The 25,907-nt window shown below is 41.5% G+C and overlaps 1 protein-coding gene and 4 non-coding genes across 6 annotated transcripts; all 5 read right to left on the minus strand.

The window, feature by feature from the left end:
- Positions 1-1,735: 1,735 nt before the first annotated feature.
- Positions 1,736-8,692, minus strand: LOC144529121 (homeobox protein OTX1 B-like). 2 transcript variants are annotated; one of them, XM_078268086.1, is made up of 4 exons: positions 8,479-8,692; positions 7,538-7,689; positions 2,830-2,999; positions 1,736-2,784 (listed from the first exon to the last, which is right to left on the minus strand). In XM_078268086.1, the coding sequence occupies exons 1-4, from the start codon at positions 8,573-8,575 to the stop codon at positions 2,205-2,207; spliced, it is 999 nt and encodes a 332-aa protein (XP_078124212.1). In that variant the 5' UTR covers positions 8,576-8,692; the 3' UTR covers positions 1,736-2,204. The 2 variants fall into 2 exon arrangements, with proteins under 2 accessions (XP_078124212.1, XP_078124202.1); XM_078268076.1 differs by having other exon boundaries at positions 1,736-2,999.
- A 12,215-nt stretch (positions 8,693-20,907) lies between these two features.
- Positions 20,908-20,979, minus strand: trnae-uuc (transfer RNA glutamic acid (anticodon UUC)). The gene has a single exon. It is a non-coding gene; the product is annotated as a tRNA-Glu (tRNA).
- Positions 20,980-21,398: 419 nt separating this feature from the next.
- On the minus strand, positions 21,399-21,470 carry trnae-uuc (transfer RNA glutamic acid (anticodon UUC)). Its single transcript has one exon. It is a non-coding gene; the product is annotated as a tRNA-Glu (tRNA).
- A 1,456-nt stretch (positions 21,471-22,926) lies between these two features.
- On the minus strand, positions 22,927-22,998 carry trnae-uuc (transfer RNA glutamic acid (anticodon UUC)). The gene has a single exon. It is a non-coding gene; the product is annotated as a tRNA-Glu (tRNA).
- A 403-nt stretch (positions 22,999-23,401) lies between these two features.
- Positions 23,402-23,473, minus strand: trnae-uuc (transfer RNA glutamic acid (anticodon UUC)). The gene has a single exon. It is a non-coding gene; the product is annotated as a tRNA-Glu (tRNA).
- Positions 23,474-25,907: the final 2,434 nt, after the last annotated feature.

Raw genomic sequence — 25,907 nt, forward strand, 5'->3', positions numbered from 1 at the left:
ACACTAACTTAGCTAGCTGCCCTAACTTAGCTAGCTACACTAACTTAGCTAGCTTCACTAACTTAGCTAGCTGCACTAACTTAGCTAGCTTCACTAACTTAGCTAGCTGCACTAACTTAGCTAGCTTCGTTGATCTGATTGGTTGATTTGGCCCGTCCATCACCAACATAGGTGGTGATAGACAGATGGTTTATCCAATCAGCTAACCAGGATTTAGCCCCTTCCCAAAGGTTTTCCAACGGAAAGTTCCCAGATGGATATGCCGAGCAAATGCGCAGCAATCCATCTGGAGTCAGGTTATGATAGCACCTTTTCAAATATTATTATTAATATCCAGTTTCATTCTTGCTGTGCCTCAAAACAAAAAAACCATCATAATCAAGTTTGTTTTTTTGTGTGTCTGTTTTCGTTTTGTCAAGCGTTGTGTCTAATTATGATTGTACTGTATAATTATTTATCGTTATTTGATGCTGCATCTCAGGAGGTTACTCCTAATGAAGAAAATGTTCAACAACGTCTGCCTTTGTGTTTCACAGCCCAAACTGAAGGTGTCGATGGGACACGTTTAAACCAGTTAAACCAGTTCGGTAATAACTGCTTCTGTGATTATTTCTTCATGTTGGAAACAGTTTTCCGTGAGACAAACGTGAACCGATCATTGTAGAAATAAAACGTTTTCTGTCAAACTGCTCATGTTTTAACAAGACTTTATTATAAAGACACGAATGTACAACTTTTCAGATTTCAATGGAATACTGACATTGCGTGTCTAATTTCACTTTTCAAAAAAAAAAAAAAAATCTTTCACCTTTTATAAACAAGTGCTGCAATTCAATCTCCAAAAAATACAACACCCCCCCCCCCCCTTCACACAGGCTGGACGACGAGTTTCTGAACAAGAATCAAACGTTGGAAATCAGATAGAAATGAACACCAGCAACCCGAAAATCATAGCAGCATCATGTTTTAGTTTTATTTAAGCAAAAAGCCCACTTAAGAGAGAGAGAGAGAGTTTTTTTTTTCGTGTTATTTCTTCGAAGAATAATCCCAAACGATCCCCAGACTGCTCAATCTTTGAGGTTCCAACTTTTTAGGCCTTCAGGAGTCGTGAATGTGTCCGTTTCTGGAGTAGAAAAATAATCCCGGGCGCGTCGATCCGCTGATGGCGACAGAGCACAACCCCCCCGAGGCTTTCGGGTTTCTGTGCGTCGTTTTCAGTCCGTTCACAAATAAACTTTATTAAAATGTCTCTACGAAAAGAGAGGCGAAGTCCCTCCCCTTCCTGTGGACCACCATGGGGCCTTATTTTGGGAAAAACAATACGTCCGGTAGTGAACGGGGGAGAGACTCAATTCCAAAATGTATTAAAATGCACGTCTCCTTCACAAACAATCCAAGGCACTCCGTAGGTTTTGTGCAAAAATGAAAATGCCTTTATTTTACATGACAATGTAATGTATTTATATTTGTAATTTACTCAATTCAGACATACACCTTGTTGAAGATGTGAGGCGAAATGCGTCGGTCATTTTAAATACATTGCCATGTAAAATAAAGACATTTTACGTTTTGCACAAAACGTACAGAGTGCCTTGGATTGTTTGTGAAGGAGTCATGCATTTTTTTTTACTACATTTTGGATTTGAGATCTGTTTCCGCTCATTCACATGAGAGAGAGAGAGAGACAGAGAGAGAGACAGAGAGACAGAGAGAGAGACAGAGAGAGAGACAGAGAGAGAGAGAGAGACAGAGAGACAGAGAGAGAGAGAGAGAGAGAGAGAGAGAGAGAGAGAGAGAGAGAGAGAGAGAGAGAGAGAGAGAGAGACAGAGAGAGAGACAGAGAGAGAGAGAGAGAGAGAGAGAGAGAGAGACAGAGAGAGAGAGAGAGAGAGAGAGAGAGAGAGAGAGAGAGAGAGAGAGAGAGAGAGACAGAGAGAGAGAGAGAGAGAGAGAGAGAGAGAGAGAGAGAGAGAGACAGAGAGAGAGAGAGAGAGAGAGAGAGAGAGAGAGAGAGAGAGAGAGAGAGAGACAGAGAGAGAGACAGAGAGAGAGAGAGAGGGAGAGAGAGAGAGAGAGACCTTCACCTCTCTGTCATTTACAATAAATCTTCAAAAAATAAAAACCACCAACAGCAACAAAAAAAAAGAAAATAATAATACTTCTTTGTACGCAGAGAAGACGAGGAGAAACACGGAAGGAGGACGTCACAGCACTTGGAAACGCCACGATGCCTGGTCTTTGTAGTCCAAACAGTCGGAGGCGTTGAAGTTGAGTTTCCATGCCGATGCAGCCGCTGCCGCAGCAGCCGTCTGCTCTTTGTAATCCAGACAATCTGTGGAGTTGAAGGCGAGGCCGGGCGCGCTGTACGCCTGGTGGTGGTGTGACGGGTGGTGGGGGTGGTGGGGGGGGTGGTGGTGGTGTGCCGACGTCTGGCCCATGTGGTGGTGCGGGTGTCCCGACATGGAGCCTCCGCTCATCGGGCTGAGCTGGTGCGCGTGGTGCGGGTGGTGGTGCGAGTGCATGGGCGCCAAATACGAGCCGCAGTCCACGCCGCTGAAGTAAGAGCTGGACGCCGAGGCGGGGTAGCCCTGGCCGTATGCGGCCGCCGTCTGGCTGTAGGACACTGGGTAGGACGGCGTCCCGCTGGAGGAGGACGCCGAGCGCTGCATGCAGGAGGCACTGGTCGGGGCGGCCGGGTCGGGCAGCGTGGCCGGCGCCGGGGCCGGGGAGATGGGCGCCGGGCTCCAGATGGACGACACGGGGGCGGTGACCGAGGCGGGGGCGCTTAGCAGAGCCGAGCCGCTGCCACCGAGCCCGGAGGAGGAGGACGTGGAGGAGGAGGAGGAGCTGGGCGCGGCCGGCGGGGTGAACTGGCCGCTGCTCTCGGATCCCGTGCTCTCTCGCGTCGGAGACGACTTCTTCTTCACGGGCTTCGCCTTGGCGCTGTTGCTGCTCTGTTGCTGCTGCCGACACTTGGCTCGCCGGTTCTTAAACCACACCTGAGGAGAGGAGAGGAGAGGAAAGGAAAGGAAAGGGGGGAAAAGGTCAGCGTCACATCTCGGCTGGGAAACCAAAGGAACAGGCTGCGCTGACGGAGCTAGCAGGAACTAAACACCGTCACTGTGACTCGATGCTACTGAGGAGCTGTCCTACCAGACTCTGGTACATTAGCCTGGTCCTACCAGACTCTGGTCCACTAGCCTGGTCCTAACAGACTCTGGTATATTAGCCTGGTCCTACCAGACTCTGGTACACTAGCCTGGTCCTACCAGACTCTGGTCCACTAGCCTGGTCCTACCAGACTCTGGTACATTAGCCTGGTCCTACCAGACTCTGGTCCACTAGCCTGGTCCTACCAGACTCTGGTCCACTAGCCTGGTCCTACCAGACTCTGGTCCATTAGCCTGGTCCTACCAGACTCTGGTACACTAGCCTGGTCCTACCAGACTCTGGTCCATTTCATTTGTCCAGAGAGTCTGGCCTCTCTCCATAACCAATCGCTAACGTTTGGTCGTGACGTATGTCATGCGCATGTGCAACAAGAGGGGAGACCAACAACAACTATCGGCTTATATTTAGCATTAGCATCGCTAGCGTTAGCCTTAGCCAACTCCTTCACCACTAACGGAGCGAGCTGGAAAATCAAACTGTTCCCGAACCCCGTGGGGAGGAGGGCCACAACATCATGGCCACCAACACAACTCAGCAAAGATTGTTATTGCTCGGGCTTTAACTTCTGGATATTTGGCAGCGTTGCCACAACGGACCAAATGGCTTCGCTCGCATCTTTCTCCGCCGCCATTACGGAACTACAACTCAAACTAGCCCACGACCTCAACGTCATCGTTCTCAGCCACTCCCTCTGTTCAATGATTGGACCGCCAAAATGTTGCTGGAGAAAACCCAAGACTATACCGCTAACCCAGACGTAGTACTGAAGGGAAATAAAAATTGAGCGGAGGTACGTGGGAAGGCGGAGCCAGGCTACGCGTTGTCTTCCCGTCCACCATGAACTTGTCTTTCCGGGATAAAAATTAAAAAATGAACTGTTTTTGACACTTCACACACGTTTGTGTCACTTTTTCTCAACGCTTTTTTTTAAATTCATGGTTTTTAACCTATTATTTAACCCTAACCTATATAACCTATTATCTATTATGAGCTATTATCTAACCCTATCATTTAACCTAATTTGAAATGACATTATACCACATTTTTGAGTAAAAAAAAGCATAAATCATGCTTTTTTTTGACCAATAGTTACTAGATGTTGAGTGAATAACCTATAAAACTGAATAAAACACCCCAAATTCAATGAAAGTAATCATTAATTGTACCCCCGAAGATTGTTATATGGGTTCCATACAACGTACATCATGTATCCATGTTATTTTTGGGCAATTTGATATAAAAAAAAAACTTTGAAAACACAAGGTTTAAAGGGTCTAGCTTCTCGTCTCAGAAGCTTTGCGGCATCGACAAATCAGGATGAGTTTGATTAAGTCTAAAGTTAATCTGGGTGAACTGACCCTTTAAAGTAGGCTTCTCTGTTGTGCGATTACAGCGCTTTACTTTTCGCGGCATCATGAGTAGACCTACAACCTGGCAGGCTACACGTACTGTACATGAACTGGACTTAAAGCACACACCTACATGTTCAGAAGCGTACATAACATTTCATTTATGTACAAACTGGAACATATTTCCCTGTAACAGTAAATTAGGAGTAGTTCTCGCAGTGGGTCTATAACAGCAATGCTTTAACCCTCCTGTTGTCTTTTCTGGGTCAAAATTGAAACTTATTTTTCAACGATTTGGACGTCTTTTTGGTCACTTTTTTCAACGTTTTTGTCCCTTTTTCCCATTTTTTCTGCACCTTTTTGACGTTTTTGAAGCTTTTTCCGTCATTTTTGTCACCTTTTTCAACGTTCTTCTATTACATTTGTTTTACAAATGCTCTGAAATTGAATAAAACTTGCAAAGAGCGCTGTAGGGAACCGTCCACGTTATTTCTTTCGAAAATTTGGTTGAAAGAAAACCCAAATTTCTGATATAGAAACTTGTTTAAAAATGGGTCAAATTTGACCCGAGGACAACAGGAGGATTAAAAAGAGAATATGCTTCTACAAAAATAAAAAAAATAAACTATACTGATAGCGTAACTGGGCCCGTCTGTCGGAGGCAGATCAGTTAAATGCTCTGGTGGTAAAAGCGGCTGTCAGCAGCAGCAGAAAGCAGAGAGGGGCTGCAGCCATCACGGCAGCTTTAAGCCCACAGCGGAGGGCCGCTAAAGCCGGGGAGGGAAAACCTCTCACGGCCTTTTCTAAAGAAAGCTCACCGCATCAAAAGCCTGTCTTTCACTCTGCCAGAGCGCGGCCAAATTCTCCCCTTTGATTGAAAGACTTGTCTCTACTTGATCAATAATAGCTGAACTTTTCTCTTCTTTTTTTTTTTACAAACTGGACTTAATCGTGAAGAGGCCTGAGGGGAAACACAGAAGAAGTGGAACCAGGAGTTTTAAAAACTGAGCTCAGATGCATGAAAGTCTTAACCCTCATGTTTGGGTGGGGTGGTGATGGTGCAGTGGATATGACACATATACGCCTTTGGTGTGGGAGACCTGGGTTCGATTCCCACTGTGATACATCAACCAATGTGTCCCTGAGCAAGACACTTAACCCCCTAGTTGCTCCAGAGACAATGACATGTGTAGCAATTGGAGGTCGCGTTGGATAAAAGCGTCAGCTAAATGTAATGTGATGTTGTCCTCGGGTCTATTTTGACCCGTTTTCAAAAAAAACATTTATAACAGAAAATATGGGACGTCAAAAACAAACGACAAGACCTACAAACTTTGAAAAAATCGCCAAAAACGTCGAAAAAAAGGGCCCAAAACATTGAAAAAGTTACAAAAACTTTGGACAAAGTGACCAAAGCTTTGAAAAAACCCACAAAAACGTTAATAAAAAATAAAAAAACATTGAAAAAAAGCAACTTAAACAACAAAAGGGTTTTTTTCATGGTGGACGGGAAGACAACACAAGGGTTAAAGGGACAAACACGTGGCTGGGTTACTTAGTGAAGTAAAAGGAGATGTAACATGAGATCATCAAACTATCAGCTTCAAGAGTGCTTTCTGCTACAGATTTCTGAGTTGCTTCTGAGCACTTTTTTTGCTCGTTTTTTACGCCAAACTTATAGAAAAATGTTACACTTATTAGAACTGCAACTAACAGAAATATGTGTCTCCCAAACAACAATGTCCGGAGTAGGGCTGCAACTAAAGATTATCTCCACAGTCGATTAATCTGTGGATTATGTTCTGGATGAACGGATGAGTTGTTTGGTCTCTAAAATGTCAGAAAATGGTAAAAAATTGTGGATCAGTGTTTCCCGAAAGCCCAAGATGACGTCCTCAAATGTCTTGTTTTGTCCACAACTCAAAGATATTCAGTGTACTGTTACAGAGTAGAGAAGACACTAGAACAATATTCACATTTAACAAGCTGACATCAGAGAATATTTGACTTTTTTTTCCATTATAAAATTACTTAAACCGATTCATCGCTGATTCATTTAATAGTTGACAACTTATCGGTCCATCTTTGCAGCTTTAAAGCGAAGGAGACGTAACAGGAGATCAAACTGCAGCTTAAAGGAAACTTTGCTCTGAGTTTCTTGCACTTCTTTCCTCGTTTTTACACCCAACCTTTTGGGAAAGTTGTACACTTACGTAACCTAAACAGAGTTCACGCAAGTGGGATGTTATTTGATCAACCTCAGCAGATTAAAGTAAGAGGAAACAGCCCTAAATCCCCCCAAACAAGATCAGTAAAGGCCTATATTCATTTGGGTTTTAACAGTGGTGGAATGTAACTAAGTACATTTACTCCAGTACTGTACTTCAGTCCAAATGTTGAGGTACTTGTACTTTACCTGAGTCTTTTCTTTTCGTGCCACTTTCTACTTCTACTCCGCTACATTTCAGAGAGAAATATTGTACTTTTTACTCCACTACATTCATCTGTTCCAGCTTTAGTTACTAGTTACTTTACACATTCAGATTACTGCACACAAAACACACGTAGTTTATAAAATCTGATGTTTTATTATGAATGAAACTAGCCAACAATATAACGACCTACAAGTCCAGCTGAGATGATTAGACCATTAACAGTAGCTACCAGTCTGTTTACTAGTAACTAATCATTAGTGCTTGGATCAGTCAATCATTAACTACCCAGTCCTTCCTCAGTAACTACCTACATTGCTGTGTTACCCTTTTACTTTAAATACTTTATTTTCCTGATGATACTTACAGACTTGTACTGAAGTAACATTTCCAATGCAGTACTTTACCTTGCAACAGAGTGTTTCTACAGTGTGGTATTAGTACTTATACATAAGCGTATAATACTTCTTCCACCGCTGGTTTTTTTTTTAGTTGACATTTCCTTTTCCTTCTTAATGCAGTTTAAACTCACTAACATGTAAAGCCCCCTGACACATAATAAAGCAGGAGCGGAAGCTCTCTCACCTGCACTCTGGACTCCGGCAGGTTGATTTTCAGCGCCACCTCCTCCCTCATGAAGATGTCCGGGTAGCGCGTCTTGGCGAACAGCGACTCCAAAATGTCCAGCTGCGTCCGGGTGAACGTGGTCCGCTCCCGGCGCTGCTTCCGCGGGTTTCCTGCAAGAAGAAGAAAAAAACACACACCCATAAGTGACTCTATCCAATACTGTTAAACACCTGTAGCCTAATATCTCTCCAAACTTAGAGACTGGATCATGGGTCGTGTCATGCGCTCGGAGATATGTCGTGCGTAAAAGCAGTTTAATGTTTTTGGATCATTTTAATTCGTGTCGTGTCTTCATTGTGTGTCACTGCTCGTGATTAGTAGTTGCGCGCGCGTTGTTCGACGTGTTTCTAACCTATATAAAACGGTTTGGACTTCCAAAATGAAAGCGTTTCGATAAAGGAGCGTTTAATCATCAAGATAAAGGTGAGAGATGGACTTTACGACGGCCGAAATCGACAAATTACAGTGTATGTGTTTCGCTAAAAGCACCAGAAACACAGTTTGATATCACACACATTAACAACATGCACACACACAGTGTCGACTCTTTCACTTTCCCCAGGTTCGTTTCTTTTCATTTCATTCGACTTTACCGACAGCAACAGGTTAGTAGGGTTTGTGATCGACTTTAAAATCGGTGTACGAGTATGAAGAAGTGAAAATAATCTCCGTTTTGATCACTAAACTCGTGCGTCACAGAAAAAAAAAAAAAAAAAAAAAAGAAGCTTAGCATCATCGAACACAGCGGAAAAGTAAAATTGGGGAGAACCAAAGTTTATTGTGACAAAGAGATAAAGGATGATCTAAAAACCACAGTGAATGGTTCCTGTGTAAGTAGTATTTCTGGGTTGATTTGTTGGGGTCTAAGTCTAAGTGTTGGCGGTGTGTGTGGTCCGTACCCGGGTACCCGACAGACGGGTGCAGCAGGTCCATGGCGGTTCCGCCCAGGCCCAGTCCGTTCATCCCGTACGGGGCCTGTTTGAGATAAGACATCATGCTAAAGACCGGAGTCTCGACCGGACACAACGCTGCAGATCTCCCGGTGTCTGGACCGGACACAACGCTGCAAATCTCCCGGTGTCTGGACCGGACACAAAGCTGCAGATCTCCCGGTGTTCCGGTGCTCAGCTGGGCTCCTGAGAGAGACAGGTGGAAGAAGTATTGAGATCTTTTACTTCAGTAAAAGTACATATACCACACTGTAAAAACACTGTTGCAAATAAAAGTCCTGCATTGAAAATGTGACTTAAGTAAAAGAATGTATCGTCAGGAAAATGTACTTAAAGTATTACAAGTAAAAGTACTCAATGCAGAAAAATCCTCCCTACAGATCCAAACAGCTGTGTGTTTAATGGTCTGATCATGTCAGTTTTCATATTGTTGGCTAGTTTACTTTATAATCAAACATCAGATTTTATAAACTACATGTGTTTTGTGTAAAGTAACTAGTAACTAAAGCTGGAACAGATGAATGTAGCGGAGTAACTAAAGTAACTAGTAACTAAAGCTGGAACAGATGAATGTAGTGGAGTAACTAAAGTAACTAGTAACTAAAGCTGGAACAGATGAATGTAGTGGAGTAACTAAAGTAACTAGTAACTAAAGCTGGAACAGATGAATGTAGTGGAGTAACTAAAGTAACTAGTAACTAAAGCTGGAACAGATGAATGTAGTGGAGTAAAAAGTCCAATATTTCTCTCTGAAATGTAGCGGAGTAGAAGTACAAAGTGGCACGAAAAGAAAAGACTCAAGTAAAGTACAAGTACCTCAACAAGTACAGTAAAAGTAATAATACCACACTGTAAAAAAAGAATCTGTTACAAGTAAAAATGTGACTTACTTCACTTGCTTTTAGCTGCTTTTTACAGTACTGCTTGACTTCTCTTTTATTTCCTCATACTGCTTTTTTTTTTAATGTATTGTTATTTTAATCCCCTCTCCTAACTCCCTTCTTCCCTACTGGACGTTGGTGTCTTCATGTCAGCTGTGTTTTGTATTACACTGTGTGTATTGTTGTTTTAGATGTACTTTTTAATCCGCGCTGTTGTCTATTGGCTGACCATATAGGCTGTAAAGCACTTTGTGTCAACATTATGTTGTTTATAAATGTGCTATCAGATATTTAAATAAAGTTGACTTGACTTCAGTAAAAGTCTGTAAATATCATCAGGAAAATGTAGTTAAAGTATTAAAAGTAAAGAACAATCCTCCCATTGTGGAAAGTGGAAACTATCCAAACAGTTGTGTGTTTAATGGTCCACACACACACACACACACACACACACACACACACACACACACACACACACACACACACACACACACACACACACACTCACCTCTTTAATGGTCTGATCATCTCAGCTGACTTGTAGCCGTTATATTGTTGGCTAGTTTCATTTATAATAAAACATCAGATTTTAGAAACTACATGTGTTTTGTGTGCAGTAATCTGAATGTGTAAAGTAACTAGTAACTAAAGTAACTAGTAACTAAAGCTGTAACAGATGAATGTAGCGGAGTAACTAAAGTAACTAGTAACTAAAGCTGTAACAGATGAATGTAGTGGAGTAAAAAGTCCAATATTTCTCTCTGAAATGTAGCGGAGTAGAAGTAGAAAGTGGCACGAAAAGAAAAGACTCAGGTAAAGTACAAGTACCTCAACATGTGGACTGAAGTACAGCACTGGAGTAAATGTACTTAGTTACATACCAGCACTGAAGGTGAGTCTATGATGTAGAAATGAGCATTTATTTATGGAATAGCTGTGTGTTCATGCGTTATGAAACCAAATTAAAAAGTAGAAAGACACGAAGAACCAACGAGCAGCAGTTCATAAAAACACGAGTTCCTTGAAGCAATGCAACGTTTCCTTTCCAAATACAGGCCTTTAAAACATAGACTGTAACTGCTATAAACACTTCAACACGAACAAAGTCTTAGCTTAATGTATATAAATCCCATTTAAAGCCTGACTGCAGTTACAGGCCTGTCCCTTGGCCTAATGTACGCGAGCTTCATTACCATTTGGAGTGTGCGTAAAACGTGTATTCCTGTCCAACCGCAGACCTATACAACATAGCAACATTACTACACAGACTGTCATTTCTCTAACTCTTGAAACGAAACACGAACAAAGTCTTAACTAAATGTATATAAATGAGATTTAAAGCCGACCTTTCCCCACCTGTCTGCAGCTACAGGCCTGTCTCTGAGCCTAATTTATGCGAGCGTTATTAACATTTGGAGTGTGCGTAAAACGTTCATTCCTGTCCTACACTATACAACAGACATTCCTCTACAAATAGACTTTCATTTCTCTAACTCTTCAACCCAAACACGAACAAACTCCTAACTTATTGTATATATTCCGTATTAAAAGCCGAACTTTCCCAACCTGTCATAAAGCAGCCGAGGCCATGCCACTTAATGTATGCAGCTTTCACAAAACCGGCGCTTTTTTAACAGCGAAAGCAGTGAAAACACAGCAGAAACACTCTCACACGGTTATGCAATCAGAAGATATCTGCTTAAATCACAATGAGGAGATATAAACGTTTGTATTTTACACTTTGGTCGTTTTGGAATAACGTTTAAAGTCCTAAGAACGAAGATTTCCCAACTAAATGAACGCTGTGTGTCTTCTAATCTACTCTGTTCTTTGTTTTGTGCCTAATCCTTTCGCGGCTGTGCTAACTTCTGCTCGTGTTGTCTCTCTTTCTTGTTTTTGTATTTTTTTTAAAAAAAGCCTTTTTAATATCGAGGCCAGAGGACCGCAGATTAAAAAAAACAGCCTTTTGGTTAATTCTGGCCTTTTTTTAACCCATGTATAATCATGTGTTTTATTAATTAGCACTGTCCCCTTCTTAAATAAACATTTTTTTTATTTATTTTAAATGCAGAGAGGGGGAAAAAAGACTGATGTGATGGGACATATCTTATGATTATCAGCTGCATGTCTCCAAAACACTAAATCTTGCATTCAACTAAATTGTACGAAGGCGTGAAGCTATGAAAGGCAAAAAAAATATATATATATATATTTTTTCCGATATGGGAGAGGAAACACATCTTCTGATGGGAAGTATCCAGTCTCTACATTGAGGGTTTGAACTGGAAGAATGAGAGGAAATATGTTATACAAGACACATGTTGTGTGATGGAGAGCTACAGGTCTAATTCATATCAAATCCAACTCCGTAGGCCTAACGTGGGAATAAAAAGTGACGTAAAGGCCCCGAAAAAATGCTTCCAAGACTAAATCTGGTGTAAAAGAAGTGAAACTGCGCGCGAAGATGTGGATCTTTGGGAGGAAAAAAAACGGTTTAATTATGTTGAAATATAGAGTGGTGTTCCGAGATAACATCACGCTGTCTAAAGACATCATTAATCCTCCTGTTGTCCTCGGGTCATATTTGACCCTGTTTTTTAATCATACATTTGTGATTCTTTCATCCACATTATCCAAAAATGACATTTCCATACAACGCTAAACAAAGGATCACTTCACTACTTTATTGTATTTTGGGTGTTTTTTTTTTTTTTTTCTCCTAAAAAATGCTTTCTAAACAGTATCCTGAAACTAAACTTTGACAAAACACACACAAAAAAATGATATAATTTCATATAAATTAGGTTTCTCGACCATGAATTCGGAAAAAAAAGAAAAAAGAAATAGTGTAAAACTAGTGGTGATACATTGGTGTGAGTGGTGTGTGCAGTGTAGATGGTAGGCCTATTGTAGGGAAAAAGTATATTATATCAGTTTGGACCCGGCAGAACAACACGAAAAGATAGAAAAAAAGTGTGATCTCACGGGAGGGACTCTTATTTTGAAAAGAAAGACAAAGCGGACCACAGATAATACAAAAAAAAAAACAGCCTTTTGGTTAATTCTGGCCTTTTTTTAACCCATGTATAATCATGTGTTTTATTAATTTGTACTGCCATCTTCTTAAATAAACAGATTTTTTTTTTATGCAGAGAGGGGAAACAAAAAGACTGATAGACGACAGGCTAACTTTCTGTTTTATGGAGAATTCATCAGCAGCTGCAATGTCTCCAAAAACCAAACCCTGCATTCGTATACAATTGCACGAAGAGGTGAAATATGGAGTGACACCTCCGTGGTGTTCAGAGATAACATCATGCTGTCTATCTCTGGAAAAGTCAAGACATAATTAAAGGTAAAAAGAAAGAAAGAAAGAAAGAAAGAAGTGTGCGGAACTCTTATTTTGAAAAGAAAGACTAAACGCGCTGGCCAAACGGACTCCTCGGTTCCCGTGTGACTCGAACAGCTGTCCGTTATCACTCAGATCTTCATTACGTTTTCATTAATTCATTAGCTCGCAATTAAACCGACCTGCGGAGACACACGGTTAACTCGCAGAGGCCACTTGAGACTTTTGCCCTCTCCTCCGAATCAATCTCTGCTGGAATCTCCAAGTCTTCACTCCGAGCTCATTTATTCACACACTTTCGCTTTATAATGTGGAATCATGCATTCATGCATTGTGCGATGAAATATTGTTTATTTTCCACTTCTGGGTTTTATAATCGTGCGTACTTTCTTGTTTTTGTTGTTGCAGTAAAGCCGTGTAAAGCAGTGTTACAATCCGGATGTTATTTGCTTTGTATTTCATTTGTTGTAGTCCTGTGCTGACTTCGAGGCTACAGGCCTACTTTCGCCATGTTAGTGCTAGTGTAGTTCAATTATAGCCTATTTATTTATTTATTTATGTATATGTCCTGCAGGTTTTTGGTTGTGTTGTGGGAAGAAGAAGCCTTGTAAAATACATAAACTAAAAATATTATAAGTCACTTTTTTTTGTAGCGATCTGCTTCTCTAAGCAAGAAGATTTTTGTCACGCACATTTCTCAAACTGTTTGTCGGTGTGGGCATGAGGAAGGAGCAGCGTTTCCTTATCACATTTGGTTCATTTGAAGGATTTTAGACGGCTGTAGTAGTATCCAGGCTTTAAATAAGGGAAAATATCATTTTCAATTCATCATTCATCATCGTATCAAAATGCCTGAGTTTTGTGTTTTGTGATAATAATAAAAAAAAAACATTTAGTGTGAATTCTTAAAGCTGAACAAGAGTTAGAAACAATAAAATAAAAGGGGCATACATGTGGCTAACGGCAAAGACTGAATAAAGAATAAAAAAGAACAGTATAGGCCCTATATATATATATATATATATAAATACACATTAACACGGAGTGAATACACATCCTGCAACTTTGAGTTACTCTTTTTTTCTGTACGCACACATTTTTTTGTTCTGTTTTTACGATTATTTAGGCCTTTATTTTCACAGGACAGCTGAAGACATGAAAGGGGAGAGAGAGGGGGAATGACATGCAGCAAAGGGCCGCCGGTCGGAGTCGAACCCGCGGCCCTCTGCGTCGAGGAGTAAACATCTACATATGGGAGCCCGCTCCACCAACTGAGCTATCCAGGCGCCCGCTGCACACCTTTCTTTATACAAGAAGTAGGCCTATTTACTTAATATGTGGTGACTTTCAGGCGCCTTTCGACGTGTCCTCATAGCTCATTTATAGTCTTTATGTGTTTTAAGCATAGAACGCATGTGGAACTAAATATTATAATTCACTTTTAACACGATAAAAACATATTGAGCATTCAGTTACACATTAATGTTCCCCCCCCCCCTTCTTTTTGCAATCTCTTTACGTCTAAATGTCACACTTATCCAACTCCAAAAGCAGCCTAGAACTTATTCTTTCTCCTTTATCATATACAAAAACTCTGTGAAAATGAGTTTTTACTGTACCTTGTTTCTCTTTTCTATTTAGGCCTAAACTTTTCCTTTTCTCTCTCTTATCTTTTCACACTTTGTAATTGTCTCTCCTCATTTGATCGTTCCTTTCCTCTTTCGCTTTTTCATTTCACAGCCTATATATCCTATGTTTTATTTTTTATTTTTTCTCCTTATCTTATGGTTGAATAATTGTAGGGAACCCAACATGCCAAAAGCCTAAGCTTATTGAGGGGCTTTCTGCGTTTCCCTTTGCAGGTCCTTTTTCTATTTTAATGTCTCTTAAATTATATAAACAAGAGTGAGAAACTGATCGTTAAATTCATCCATTCATTCAGGCTAAAGGATCAAATATTACGCAAAGAGGAGAATCTTTTTAAGCATTAATCTCATCTTTGATTTCCTCTTTTTTTTCTCCCCTGCAGAACTTCACACACCATCTGCAGCTTTAATAAACGACCTTCATTGTTAACTATTAGTATTAGTGTAAAACAATGTATTTAGATAAGGATTTCCATAATCCACTGGGGTCCTTTTAGCAGGTAAATGCTTAAGTTTCGGACTAATAGCTAGTTTTTTGTTGGGTGAAAGGAGCCGCGGGCCTCCTGATGGATCTCAACTGAGGCGTTAACACTCTAAATAAAGCCCGACTTATTTCCATAACCGCAGGAAGAGAAGGAGCCGAATTACGCAATGTAAATGCGTCAAAAAAAAAAACTGTGTGCAAATGAAGACCATTACAATTCAGATTAGATCTACAGGGCGACAATTAGCAGAGAGAGGATCTTATCAGCAGACATGAGGCTGCGGGCTGAAATAAGTCAAGATAAAGTCCAGCTAATTAAAATAAAATAAAATAAAAAGGTTACGCAGTTTATGCTTGGGGGGGAAAAAAAGCTTTTATTTTGTTAATTCGCACAGGTTACGAACCCTTCTTTCGTTTGTTTTGTTCTCGTTGTAAAATAACTTAGGTAACTACTTTAAAGAAATGAATTTTAAAATATGTTTTTGTTTTATTTAAGGATTTTTTTTTCAACGTTACAACCCAACAGCCTCGTTTTGGGAGCTACAAAAATACTCCGAAGGAAAACCCGGTAAGCTTTTATTTTGTTAATTCGCAAAGGTTACCAATCGCTCTTTCGTTTGCTCTTCTCAGAAACTTAATGCAGGCTATTTATCTGTTTTATTTTAGGATTTCTGTCTTCGTTGGAGAGAAAACTACACCCTAAAAGCCTCGTTTTGAGAGCTAACTACCAAAAACTTCGACTGAAAACCAGGCATTCATAAGTTCAAATAGTAGGCTAACCTGGATAAACAAACAGAAATAAAAGCAAATATAAGCTGTGAGTCTCACCTTCTTCAGGCTCCTTTTTTTTTTGGAAACAAATCCTGTTAAATGTCAACCCAATGAGATCCAGAGTTCGAGAAATATCCACATAGAAGAAAGTTTGTTTTCTGGCAGAAGTGAAGCAGGTACAGCAGCTCCGCTTGCAACTCGCACCTGTTTCGGAACTAGAAAATTAACATTTCAACGCAGAAAAAAATAAAAAAATAAAAACCCATAACCGTTCTGTAACTCTTCCGCCGCGCTCGTTATAGGTACGTCTCTCCTGCCGGTGTTGACGGATGGAGATTGATGCCCCTCTCCGAGGCCCGAGCCTCTATGAGTCAAGGAAGCACGCTGGGTCTGCGTCCTCCGAGCCAATCACAGCGCTCTGCGGGGCTTACCAAGCGATGCGGACGGCCAATCATCCCGCGAGCTTGGCGCCGCCAACACCCGCCCCCTTTGGAATGGAACGTTCAGTGTTCGAAAGACTGGTTGAAGGAGAAGTCGGCCGGCTGCCATTTACAGCAAAAACAATGTTTGATTTAGTGATATTAAAAAGTCATTATGGACTCTCTGTGTCAACATAATGTTGTTGTTTTAAGCTATGGGAGCTTGGAAGTTGAGCCACGCCTATTTATATCTGGATACAAGAAGAAACAACACTAAGAAAAATAGAACAAATTACGTTTTTCCTGCATTGTTAATAAAATGATAAATTAGCTTAAAACAGCTAGCATAACATGTGACTTATAACAAACCAAATGAATGAGCCATAACGTTTTTTTGTTTAGGTCTGTGACCAATCAAGGCTCCTGCCAGGCCCAAGCACACTGTGTGTGTCTATGTGTGTGTGTGTGTGTGTGTGTGTGCGCGTCCTAATTAAAGTAGGCTATATTTCGTTGCGAAATGACACTTTCCAACTGGCTGTAAAGCTACGCATTAGCCATATTTGTTTTTTTACTCTAAATCTGTATGAACATTTCCTTATTTCTGTGTTTTCGACCCTTGAAGGACACTGACAACCTCAACCAGCTAATTCAGTTCAGAATAAGAATAAATAACGACACAGTGTTGCAAAAGAAACCTGCCAGAAAAAAAAAGCTGCAATAAACTCAAACACAAACAGCTGCTGATTTAAGCAGAACTGCTGCTGTTGCGAATTATTGGACCTTTAAATGAAATCAACAGACTGCAGTTCACTTCATATACATCTATCTATTGTCTATAGAGATAGATAGATAGATAGATAGATAGATAGATAGATAGATAGATAGATAGATAGATAGATAGATAGATAGATAGATAGATAGATAGATAGATAGATAGATAGATAGATAGATAGATGGATAGATAGATATTTTAGGGCTTTGGGAAACACTGATTGACATTTTTCACCATTTTTATAGACCAAACAACTAGTCGATTAATCGAAAAAAACAAACAATCGATGATGAAAGTAATCGTTAGTTGCAGCCCTTATAACAGTAAATGAAGTAAGTTATAAGTGAACAAATATCCTAAATTCCGCCTTTAAACATGAATTCAAATCATTTGCATGAGGTCCCTGCTGACAAATGTAACACTGCGGCCTTCTGAAGCAGGAAAATGTCTCATTTCCTCTGTGTGAGGCGACAAAAGGCGGCGATTGATCACAAGTATCAAGATATCAAACGGGCCGAGCGAGTCATTGTTGTTGTGAGGGTTATTGGGGGTTTAATCCCAAATTGCAGGAGTATTTTCTTAACACTAAGGCCGTAAATCCAGGGATCAGGCAGCCTAAAGAGGTGTGTGTGTGAGTGTGTGGTGTGTGTGTGTGTGTGTGGGGTTAAGTTTGGAGAGGCTTCTCATCTCTGTTGTCGGCGCTTATTAAAAGCATGCTGCATAAAATCCCAGGTTGTCAGAAAGGTAGGAATGCAGGAAGCTCCGGCCAGGCTGCTGCACACTTTATAAAAAAAAAAAAAAAAAAAACCACACACACATGCACACACACACACACACACACACACACACACACACACACACACACACACACACACGCACAAAACCTGCCGTGCAGACACAGAACAAGGCGGAAAAGCCCTTTAAATCAGCTGACAACAGTTTCTGGCTGCAGACTGAAGGAAAAGTGCAGCTCCAGGAGAACCAAAACACACGTCTACTGTCTGATAAAACTCTGATCTGGACGATATTTTCTTCTATTTTCTGCTAAGGTAAGAAAACATAATCTTTCTCCTGTCATTATGAAGTGTTGTGGTTTAAATGATCTGTGTAAAAGGGGGCAAAACTGTCTTCATACAGGTTTTATTTCTGTTTTTTTAAAAAGAGCAGTTGTTATTCAAACAGGCTTTAAGTCAGACGAGGGGTTTTATGGCTGTCTGATCTATGTTTTTTATATTAGTATTTGTATATTTTTATTCTGAAACAATATGGTGATTCTTATCTGTGAAAGGTGCTGTATAAATAAACTCTACTTACTTTACTTTAAATGTTATGTGATAGTCTGCAGAAAAATGTGGCTGTGAGTGTTTGAAATAGTTGTGATTGTCTCAATATGTTGAGATATTATTTTTTTGCATATTATCATTTGATAAACCGTGTCATAGTGTGAGTCACTTTTCAGTTTCATAAAATGTAATGACAGACTGTTGACCTGAAAATATTCATAGATTAGTTGGGGAAAAAAGTCTGTTTTTTAAGTATATTATTTCTTCTGTTTGTCAAGCAATTCTATTATATTCTGTTTACATTCTTGTCTTTTCATGGTCATAATTAATATTTCATAATAAGCTATTGCACTGTTCAATCCCTGCGCTGTTCACTTTTGCACTACCACCACTGCACACCCTCTGCCATATAGCACCTTATCAGGGTACTGTTCACTCTTTACATTTCCGTGAGTGACTTGTATGTATGTGAGATATATGTGTGTATGTTGTGTTTGTTGTGTTATGGTTGTCTAAGCTACTGGATGCCTAACATTTCCCTCAGGATGAATAAAGTATCTATCTATCTATCTATCTATCTATCTATCTATCTATCTATCTATCTATCTATCTATCTATCTATCTATCTATCTGTCTGTCTGTCTGTTTGTCTATCTACCTGTCTGTCTGTCTGTCTGTCTGTCTGTCTGTCTGTCTATCTACTGTATCTGTCTATCTGTCTAGATGAACCATGAGGCGAAGTCATTTGTGGTTGTGTTGGCTGTCACATTTCTTGATTTTCTTTCCATACATCTCAACTTTTCTTTACAGACAAAAAAACAAACAAAAAAACAGTATTAATAGTTTGATTTTCTTTGCCAGAAGGATCTTGGGAAATTATGTTACAATTGCTACTCCTGATATTTTTATCGTTTTTTTAGCTGGGTTTTTCAACGTTCTTTTTCCATTTTTTTTAATTTTTTTTAAATGCTGTAAAATTGAATAAACACCCAAATGAAAGTAGTGAACTGATCATTTATTTCACCTGTGAAGAGCGTCGTATAGAACCATCCACGTTCCTTGTTTTTGTTTGAAATTATTTGGTTGATAGAAACCCAAATTTGACCTGGAGGACAACAGGAGGATTAAAACAAACTCTGGAAAGATACATTACTTAGCTTCCGTGTCGGTACTCCTGTCTGCTTCTCCAAAAAACGTTGTTATGCCGACCGCCATCTACTGTAGCTAACACACGGACTATGGAGAAGTATACAAACACAATTCAAAACATCTGGACTATCCCTTTAAGAAGCATAACTGACCTACCCTAGACTGTACCTCTGGGACAGTGTTTCTCAAATGGGGGTACGCGTATCCCTGGGGGTACTTTGGAGTACTGCAGGGGGTACATGAAGTTTTTGCAAAATGCTTAAAAATATGTCATGCATAATTCCTAAAATACTTATACTTTAATAATAAATGAAGTACTGTAAGTGATAGATAGAACCCCTGCTCTAGGAGACTAAAAACCACTAAGCTAAACGTCTCTGTGGCAGGAGACGAGTTGGGGGGGAGATGCAACGCTACCAAGCCACAGCCGAGAAACGTGCGTCGCGCAAGTCAGGCTACGGCATAGGGTCCATATCTAAGGGTTCCTACGTATGTACCCACGGCGTTGATTTAACCCAGAAGCATACATTGGCCTTCAGCATTTGTGCAGGTGGAGCATGAAGTCTTGCTCAATGACTGTTTTGACAGGTGAAAACCAGGAATCCTAACAGCTAGACCATATGGGACGTATGACACAGGTTTCATTAAAAATTAAAATCAGATTCGTTCAAAAACGCTTCAGATAAAAAAGTAGTTTTGTGATAATTTTGTTTTATTGAGATTTAAAGCATTAGTGCGTAACTTTTTGATATTAATGCTACTCTCTACTGCTGTCTCCACATACTACTCTCTACTGTTGTCTCTCCACATACTACTCTCTACTGCTGTCTCCACATACTACTCTCTACTGTTGTCTCTCCACATACTACTCTCTACCATTGTCTCTCTACATACTACTCTCTACTGCTGTCTCCACATACTACTCTCTACTGCTGTCTCCACATACTACTCTCTACCATTGTCTCTCTACATACTACTCTCTACCATTGTCTCTCTACATACTACTCTCTACTGCTGTCTCCACATACTACTCTCTACTGCTGTCTCCACATACTACTCTCTACTGTTGTCTCTCCACATACTACTCTCTACCGTTGTCTCTCCACATACTACTCTCTACTGTTGTCTCTCCACATACTACTCTCTACCGCTGTCTCCACATACTACTCTCTACTGTTGTCTCTCCACATACTACTCTCTACTGCTGTCTCCACATACTACTCTCTACTGCTGTCTCCACATACTACTCTCTACTGCTGTCTCCACATACTACTCTCTACTGCTGTCTCCACATACTGAAAGCTCATTTAGCCTCTGAATGATCCGCCTCAGGCCTGTAAATATAATGCAAATTTAGCTTTTTTTTAACGATCTTTTTCTAAACTTAACTAAGCAGTTTTGGTACCTAAACCTAACCAAACTGCGACTGTTTTCACAACCTTTAAGACGTGTTTAAAACAGCGACTTTTACGTTCAAAACTGCCACCTTTACGTTCTCTGGTTTAGCTATAAGGAAGGAAAACACTCCTATAGGCTACTTGGGGTTCAGTGTTTTCCTTGAGGACACTTTCACATGCAAACCAGGGATTGAACTGGTTCGATCAGAAAGAACGGTAGAACAAGCTTCCCATACCGGGAGTTGAACCCGGGCCACCTGGGTGAAAACCAGGAATCCTAACCGCTAGACCATATGGGACACATAACACAACATACTGTTGCCATGCATCCTGATTTCCTTTACTGTACTACTAGTACTCTACTACAAAGTTCTGGCTTATTGAAAGATTATTTTGTTTGTACGCCCCCTGGTGTTTCGGAAAATACTGCAACGAACGATGCATTGAGCATAAACGTCTCCGTGGCAGGAGACGAGTCAGGGGAAATGCAACGCTACCAAGCCACGGCTGAGGGACTCGCGTCGCCGCTATGTGTAGTTACATTTTTGGAGAGGTGCAAGTCGTACAGTCCGTATCTACGAGTTCCTGTGTAAATACTCATGCCATCGATTTAACCCAGTAGCATAAATTGGCCTTCAGCGTTTGTGCAGGTGGAGCAACATGAGTTGACAGGACTTGCTCAATGACACTTTTGACCAAATTGCCAATTAAAGAGCACTTCCCATACCGGGAGTTGAACCCGGGCCCCCTGGGTGAAAACCAGGAATCCTAACCGCTAGACCATATGGGACATACAACGCATGTTTTATATTAATCAAAATCTGTTACATTCAAGCCATTGTCAAATGAGTTGCTCCAAAGCTGATTAAGACTATCAGCTCCACACAACTCTCTCTGTATTTCTCAGTATGACTATGTTCAGAAGATTGTGGCGTTCGGCGATTTGGTAATTCTTCTGCTTCTTCCTATTGCTTTTCGGGACACGTTAAATTAATATTTTGTTTTGTACTTTTAGCTTTTATTGTATTATTTTTACACGTTTGAAATAAAGCATTCATTCATTCAAATATCAACTATACTTGCAATGATTTGGATCCGCTGTAGACCTGCAGGTGTGGTGAGTGCTCTCAACATGTGGACCGAGAGACTGATAGAGAAGCTCTCTCTCTCGCTCGGCTCTGAAGTTTATGGAGAGATCGTACAGTCACTTGACCCAGCTGCCACATTCCTTCTGTATCCAACATCTCGGTAATGAGGACTTGACTCGCTGGAGCAGACGGAGCAGATAACAGCGGCTCACCTGGCTGCTGCACACACAGGGGAAATAACTTCAACACGAAGTGGTCAAACAGACACTTGGAGGAAGCAGGAAAACCTTCTTTGGTTGGAGTAACATCGTACTGAAAATGAAGGGAAAAAAAGATGGAAGTAAGCGAGGAGGATAAGAAATAGAGAGGTGAAGCCTCTCCCTTTTCCGGTGGACCCTATTGGACCTTATTTCTAGGAAAAAAATATGTACGGTAGTCTTATTAGAGACTAATCATTTTTTAATCCGTTTCAGCTAAGTGGTCAAATCCAGTGTACAGCAGCAGTTTATTGAACTTTACAACTTGAACTTACAATCTAAAGGTGCAGCAGGTAAGCCTTATGAAACTCACTTTCTGTCATATCTGCTGAAACTGACCCTATGTTCCAGTAGAACTACATGAAGCAGGTCATTTAAAAAGCAAAAATCCACCGCTCCCTGTTCAGATGCACCAATCAGGGCCAGGGGGGGTGTCTAACTGTGTGTCAATCACTGCTCATGCACACGCATTTCATAGCGTCCTTCCCCGCGCACGAGCTGCAGATAGGTTTCCTCCCCTTCCCCCCTCTTCACACGCGCTCTATCGTGCACAGCTCTCTCTTGTGGGGGGAGGGGCTTAGGAGACCGTTTTGGGCTTTAGCAGAAAGAGAGGGAGGGACTGAGAAGTTGTCGATGTTCAAATGTTTTGGCTAAGTCCTAGATCTTCACAATCCTACCTGCAGCACCTTTAAGAAGAAAGTATTTATCAATACCGCAGACACTCGGCACTCAGCCAGCGGTTGTAGGACACGTCATAAGTGTTCATGAGAAATGTAGGATTAGTACTACAAGCAGTGTTGCTAGATTAAGATTACTTTGCCAAGCCAAAGACACACAAAACTGCGCAAATTTCTTGGTGGAAAACACACCAATCTCAAAACATTTCTGCTGTAAAGAAGGCTTCCCATACCGGGAGTTGAACCCGGGCCGCCTGGGTGAAAACCAGGAATCCTAACCGCTAGACCATATGGGACATGTAACACAACGTACTGTTGCCATGCATCCTGATTTTACTAGTACTCTACTACGAAGTTCTGGCTTATTGAAAGATTATTTTGTTTGTACGCCCCCTGGTGTTTCGGAAAATACTGCAACGAACGATGCATTGAGCATAAAGTCAGGGGGAATGCAACGCTACCAAGCCATGGCCGAGCGATGTGTAATTACATTTTTGGAGAGGTGCAAGTCAGGCTTCGCCATAGGGTACATATATATGGGTTCCTACGTATGTACCCACATAGTAGACTTAACCCTGAATCATATATTCAGCGTTTGTGAAGGTGGAGTAACATGAGTTTACGGGTCTTGCTCAATGACGCTTTTGACCAAATTGCCAACCTTGAAGGACGACCCTTTGAGCAACCATTAAAGAATGATTCCCATACCGGGAGTTGAACCCGGGCCACCTGGGTGAAAACCAGGAATCCTAACCGCTAGACCATATGGGACATACATCACCAAAATCTAAATCAGATTTGTTCAAACACACTTCAGTAAATGTAGTTTAAGTAGTTCATTTTGAGATTTAAACAAAGTAATTTGGGGACGATGGAGGGTAGAAGTTCATTAAGTCACATAGTGATGTTAAAAAAATAAACAATTGTCAGGTTGTGTTCTACATTTGAGACATTTATTTGAGGACATCATCTTGGGCTTTGGGAGACAACTGATCAACAATTTTCTGACATTTTACAGACCAAACAACTAATCCATTCATCAAGAAATGAAAATAATCTTTTAAAAGTTGCAGCCCCAATTTAAACGTGAGCGAGCGATGTGAAACTCTATCAGCTTTTAAAAAAATAAAATAAAATCTTATACAGTGTTGCTGTTATGAAAGCCGCTCAGCCGTAACAGCTGTTCCGACTGACGGACTGACAGACACCTGAGGAGCCGCAGCAGACACAGGAAATGAGAAACAACTCATCATTCAGTGTCAGAGTACAGTACAGGCAGGCAGCAGCGAGTCCTCACACAGAGAGGAGCATGTAGCTGTCAATCAGCGGGCCATTGGCCCTGCCCCTCTCATTAGGAAGGCAAACAATGACGAAGAGGAGGGAGAAATCAGACACCAGAGCCACGAAACCAACTGACCCCATCCAGTACCCATCATCCCCTGAAACACAGAGGAGTGTGTGTGTGTGCCTGTGTGTGTGTGTGTACATGTGGGTGTGTGTGTATGTGGAGGAAATTACTTCGATGTGTGTGTGCCTGTGTGTGTGTGTGTGAGTGAGTGTGTGTGTGTGTGTGTGCCTGTGTCTGTGTTTGTGTGTGTGTGTGGAGGGAATTACTTCGATGTGTGTGTGTGTGTGTGTGTGTCTGTGTGGAGGAAATTACTTAGATGTGTGTGTGCCTGTGTGTGTGTGTGCCTGTGTGTGTGTGTGTGGTTGGGGGGTTAACTTCCAATCCTTTTAGGATTATGCCCCCCTCTCCTCTCTCTGGCTCTGTTCTTCGCTCTTTCACTCTGCTGCCCCTCGGGCAATCACGTTAAAACTTGCATGGCCAGCGCTCATTCAGATATCTCTAACAATGCGGAGCAGCGGTAACCATGTGAGCGCTGGCAAAGCACGCAGGAATGCACAGATTCTGTTCCCCCGTCACTCCCTTGACTAACTGAAGGGGGAAATATTGAAGGCGATAAAGCATTTTCCCAGATGTCTCGGAGCAAAATGGCTGCTTTGACGATTAACAAAGACAGGAAAAAGTCACATGAATTCAAATCACATGTGATCATTGAACACACGTTAGATTTTATACGTAGATGTGAAATTTAAAGATTCACACAGGAAACAAACACTTTCGTGACACAACACGGTCATTTTTAAGTCGTTTTTGGTCACTTTATTGCCTACGTTAGGTATATTTATTCAGGATTATCATTTATACAATGTATTCTCATGAACTGGTTTGTATGATATTGTACAATAAAAACCTTAGCGCAACAATTGGTATGATATCCTACGAAATTAGGCGACAAGACAGTTAGGTTTAGCTGTCTTTACAGTTATATTTAGCCGACGAAAGGTGACTGTGAGCCGCTTACAGAGCACCTAGATGCCGGTTGTTTCAGCAGCCGTCGCTACTTGAGTTCAGACAACAAATAGTAACTTCGAGCCGAGCACGGAGCACCGCGAGCTGCCGACATTACAGTTTAGTTTAGCCGACGAAAACTGAGCTTCATGCGGCGCCGGCAGTTAAGTTTAGGCACCGAAACGACTAGTTACGATTAGAATAAAGATCGTGGTTTGGGTTAAAAACACTTGTTTCTGGCTTGAAAGTGCTGCGTTGACCGAACCATCCTCAGCGTTCTTATACTGCAGCAGTCAATGTGGCGCATACTGCAATACGTGGACTACATACGAGTTACAGTGCATTTGTTTTTGTAGCTATTTGTATGAATGCTTCATGAGAGCAGCCTGCATTTCATGTTGTCCATCCATCCATCTTCATCCGCTTATCCGGGGTCGGGTCGCGGGGGTAGCAGCTCCAGCAGGGGACCCCAAACTTCCCTTTCCCGGGCCACATTAACCAGCTCCGACTGGGGGATCCCGAGGCGTTCCCAGGCCAGGTTAGAGATATAATCCCTCCACCTAGTCCTGGGTCTCCCCCGAGGTCTCCTCCCAGCTGGACGTCCCTCCACCTAGTCCTGGGTCTTCCCCGAGGCCTCCTCCCAGCTGGACGTGCCTGGAACACCTCCCTAGGGAGGCGCCCAGGGGGCATCCTTACCAGATGCCCGAACCACCTCAACTGGCTCCTTTCGACGTGAAGGAGCAGCGGCTCTACTCCGAGCTCCTCACGGATAACTGAGCTTCTCACCCTATCTCTAAGGGAGACGCCAGCTACCCTCCTGAGGAAACCCATTTCGGCCGCTTGTACCCTGGA

The sequence above is a fragment of the Sander vitreus genome, chromosome 2 (genome assembly GCF_031162955.1).
Source record: "Sander vitreus isolate 19-12246 chromosome 2, sanVit1, whole genome shotgun sequence".
Classification (NCBI taxonomy): domain Eukaryota; kingdom Metazoa; phylum Chordata; class Actinopteri; order Perciformes; family Percidae; genus Sander; species Sander vitreus.

What these genes read in the sequence shown, in the direction of transcription:
- LOC144529121 (XM_078268076.1), bottom strand. Translation starts at nt 8,575, where the DNA reads ATGATGTCTTATCTCAAACAGGCCCCGTACGGGATGAACGGACTGGGC. An exon ending in CCCGTCTGTCGGGTACCCGG is followed by an intron (nt 7,690 to 8,478) that starts GTACGGACCACA and finishes TTCTTCTTGCAG; the next exon opens with GAAACCCGCGGAAGCAGCGC. An exon ending in TGCCGGAGTCCAGAGTGCAG is followed by an intron (nt 3,000 to 7,537) that starts GTGAGAGAGCTT and finishes TCCTCTCCTCAG; the next exon opens with GTGTGGTTTAAGAACCGGCG.